The sequence below is a fragment of the Gregarina niphandrodes genome (assembly GCF_000223845.1).
Source record: "Gregarina niphandrodes unplaced genomic scaffold scaffold00055, whole genome shotgun sequence".
Taxonomy (NCBI): Eukaryota; Apicomplexa; class Conoidasida; order Eugregarinorida; family Gregarinidae; genus Gregarina; species Gregarina niphandrodes.
The window spans coordinates 26,180-29,376 of NW_011645822.1; the positions used below are offsets into that span (position 1 = coordinate 26,180).

The 3,197-nt window shown below is 54.8% G+C and overlaps 1 protein-coding gene across 1 annotated transcript; it reads right to left on the reverse strand.

Moving 5' to 3' along the window:
- Nucleotides 1-281: 281 nt before the first annotated feature.
- GNI_167900 (putative ATP-binding cassette transporter) lies at nucleotides 282-3,035 on the reverse strand (the record flags this gene model as incomplete). Its single annotated transcript, XM_011134932.1, has 1 exon — nucleotides 282-3,035. The coding sequence occupies one exon, from the start codon at nucleotides 3,033-3,035 to the stop codon at nucleotides 282-284; it is 2,754 nt and encodes a 917-aa protein (XP_011133234.1).
- Between the last annotated feature and the right edge of the window lie 162 nt (nucleotides 3,036-3,197).

The following is a 3,197-nucleotide window of genomic DNA, read 5'->3' on the forward strand; positions in this document are numbered from 1 at the left end:
AACCCGTTGTTCTTATTCTCGCACTTTGCTCCAGTCAGTCCCCCTCCACTTAATGAACTTGCAAGGATTGAGAGCGACAACACACCGAACAGAGAAACGGTCCGGAACGTCCACGCCCGAACCTCTATGGTTGGATCACTTTCGTTATTACCCCGGCCGGCATTTTTCCCTGGTCGCGACATTAAACAAAAACTCACCTGACCTATTGCGGCCAATGACGCTACTGGTCCGCGGCCGATAATATATCTGGTAATAACTGATCTGCATTTAGTGGTCTCCATTTAATGGCTTGCGCCTTCCGCGATTCGAACCAGCTTGCTGTATACTCCGTCCTTGATTGCCATTAGTTGTTGATGGTTGCCCACTTCTGCAATTTGAGAGCCACGAGTGTTGTGGTTCACGAACACCACGATGTAGTCACAGTCGCGGATGGTGCTTAATCTGTGGGCGATGACGAGGGCGTTGAACTTCTTTGTGGCAAGCAGCTTGTTGAGAGCTTCCTGAACCACTTTTTCGCTGGCGGCATCCAGAGCAGAGGTCGCCTCGTCCAAAATAAGCAGCTCCGGCTTCTTGACGAGAGCCCTGGCGATGGCTATTCGCTGCTTCTGTCCACCAGAAAGCCTTGAGCCGCCACGGCCGACCTCTGTGTTGAGTCCTTCAGGCATGTCCTGGACGAAGCCCCAGGCGTTCGCCTCGCGGCACGCTTCAATAATGTCCTCCTCCGAAGCTTCCGGGTTGCCGTACAAAATGTTGTCGCGGACCGACCCACTGAACAGGCTCGGCTCCTGCGAGACCAGACCGATTCTGGATCTGAGCCCCTTGACGTAGTAGTCACGGATGTCGACCCCGTTTATTGTGATCTTGCCGAACGACTGGCCCTCTTTCGTAAAGACGTCGTAAAATCTCTCGACCAGCTGCACCGCAGTAGACTTGCCGCAGCCCGAAGCACCCACGAGTGCCACGCTCTTGCCTCGGGGAACGCTGAAACTGATGTTTCTGTAAATCGGAAGGTTCGGTCTAGTGGGGTACTTGAAGGCGACATTGCTGAACTTGACTTCTTCGATGGCCCCCGGCGTGGGGTCCATTGAATTGTCTTCGTCAATTTGCGGAAGCCTGTCAACGACGGTCCACACGTTCCGAGCCGCATTCTTGCCAAGAGAGTAAGGGACGTTACCAGCCAGACTTCTGCCCACTTGCAGTCCTGCCAGCAAGAAGGACATGCACCCTCGCATCATGTCGACGGCATTCAACCCTTCGTTGGCCATCAGTGTCGCGCCGTAGTAGAAGAGAAGGGTGAAGGCAGCCAGTCTTAACATGTTGCTGGTGCCAATCGCTATACTACCAATGAGGGCGCGTTTCCGTCCCTCCTTGAGCAAAATGTTTACCATCTCGTCGAACTCGGCCTCGCACTGAGGCTGCATGTTGTACGCCGTGACCGTCCTGATATTGAGGATAACGCTGGTCACGTAAGCACTCATATCGCCCATAGTTCTAGTTAGCTTGTCCTCGCCCTTCGTCAGTCGGATGCTCCCCCCTGTGGTCACAAGAGTGCTCGCCACGTACGTAATCGGGACCAGGGCCGCTATGATGGCAAGTGCTACTCCACCCAGCTTCAGGTTTACCTGCAAGCACAGTACTAGGCCGAGAATCAAACTTGCGCTGACACCCAACCACATGGTGGTGTTGCCTGCAGTCCACTCCCCCAACAGGAACGTGTCCGCTCCCAAGATGTGGCCTAACCGCGCAGGGGACCTGTGCGGCTGGTCGAAGAAACCCATCTCCTGTTTCATAATGCCACCAAAGACACCTTCACGCGCCTGGCGGACCACGGCCTGGCCGCTCTGCGAGACGAACCAGCGCTGTCCCCAAAAAGTCACAAACGAGCCGATGCCGATGCAGAGCATAATGATCGTATTATTTCTGGACTCGCGCTTGAGCCTGTCCGGGTTCTCCGCATCCACAAACGTCTTCAAAAATGTACCGTAGCATGCTCCATAAATTGGCCAGATGCATTGGTATGCGATGTAGCACACGACGCCCAGGATGTGCTGCACCATCTTGGACTTAATCGGGGCTGCAGTCCTTCTGAACAAACGCGGGGGCTTGTAGTCGGCAGTAAAGACCAAACTCTCTTGACGCGCGACGTCACCGAGCTGCTTGCTCAACTGCGTCCGCATCTCGAAGCTGCCACCCGTCCTGCTATTCTGATGCAACTTGCTGTTCTGACGCAGCTTGCTGTTCTGATGGTATGACTTGCTGTTCTGCTTACTCATCTGTCTCGACAGGATGCCACCCACCAGTATTGCCGACTCCTGTGGACTGTAATCATACGCTCCTTGTCCTCCAGAGGCCTGCAAGGCCCGGTCCGTTTCATCCTCTTCAGTAGGCCCCTCTGTTTGGATAGCGACTAAGGCGGCATAAATGCCATCCGGTATTTTGCTGAGCTCTTCGTGGGTCCCCAGTTCCACCACAGAGCTCCCAGTCATCTCTTCCAGCTCCTGTCCGCCACCATCACCGGAGTTGCTATGTCTGTCCGTGGGGTTATTCAGCACGGCAATGACATCTGCGTTGCGGACGGTCGTTAATCTATGTGCAATGATGATAGTCGTAATCTGGGACTTGCTAACAATGTCGTCGAGCGTTTCCTGGACCATCTGCTCCGACTTGTTATCCAGAGCACTTGTAGCCTCGTCCAAGATGAGGATTTTGGGTCTCTTGATCAAGGCTCTAGCGATGGCCACCCGCTGTTTCTGACCACCTGACAGCTGGTTGCCACCGTCACCGACCCACGTATCGTACCCATCCGGGAGGGCCGAGATGAACTCGTGCGCATTGGCTTTTCTCGCGACTTCCTCAATCTCTTCGCGAGTCGCATCAGGTTTCCCAATCGCGATATTCTCGGCGATGGACGACGCAAATAACTTCGGCTCCTGACCAACCCAGGCAATGGTTTCCCTCAGCGCTTTCACATTGTACTCGGTAAGCGGGCGACCGTCAAGCATTACCAACCCGGACTGCGGATCGTAGAACCTCATGACGAGCTGAATCACGGTGGACTTGCCGCAGCCAGAGGCTCCAACTAGCGCTATACTTTTCCCCGCGGGTATCGTGAGGTTCAGCCGCGAGAACACCGGTACGTCGGAGCGCGTCGGATAGGCGAAGGCGACGTTCTCCAGCTTTATTTCCCCCTGCACGTT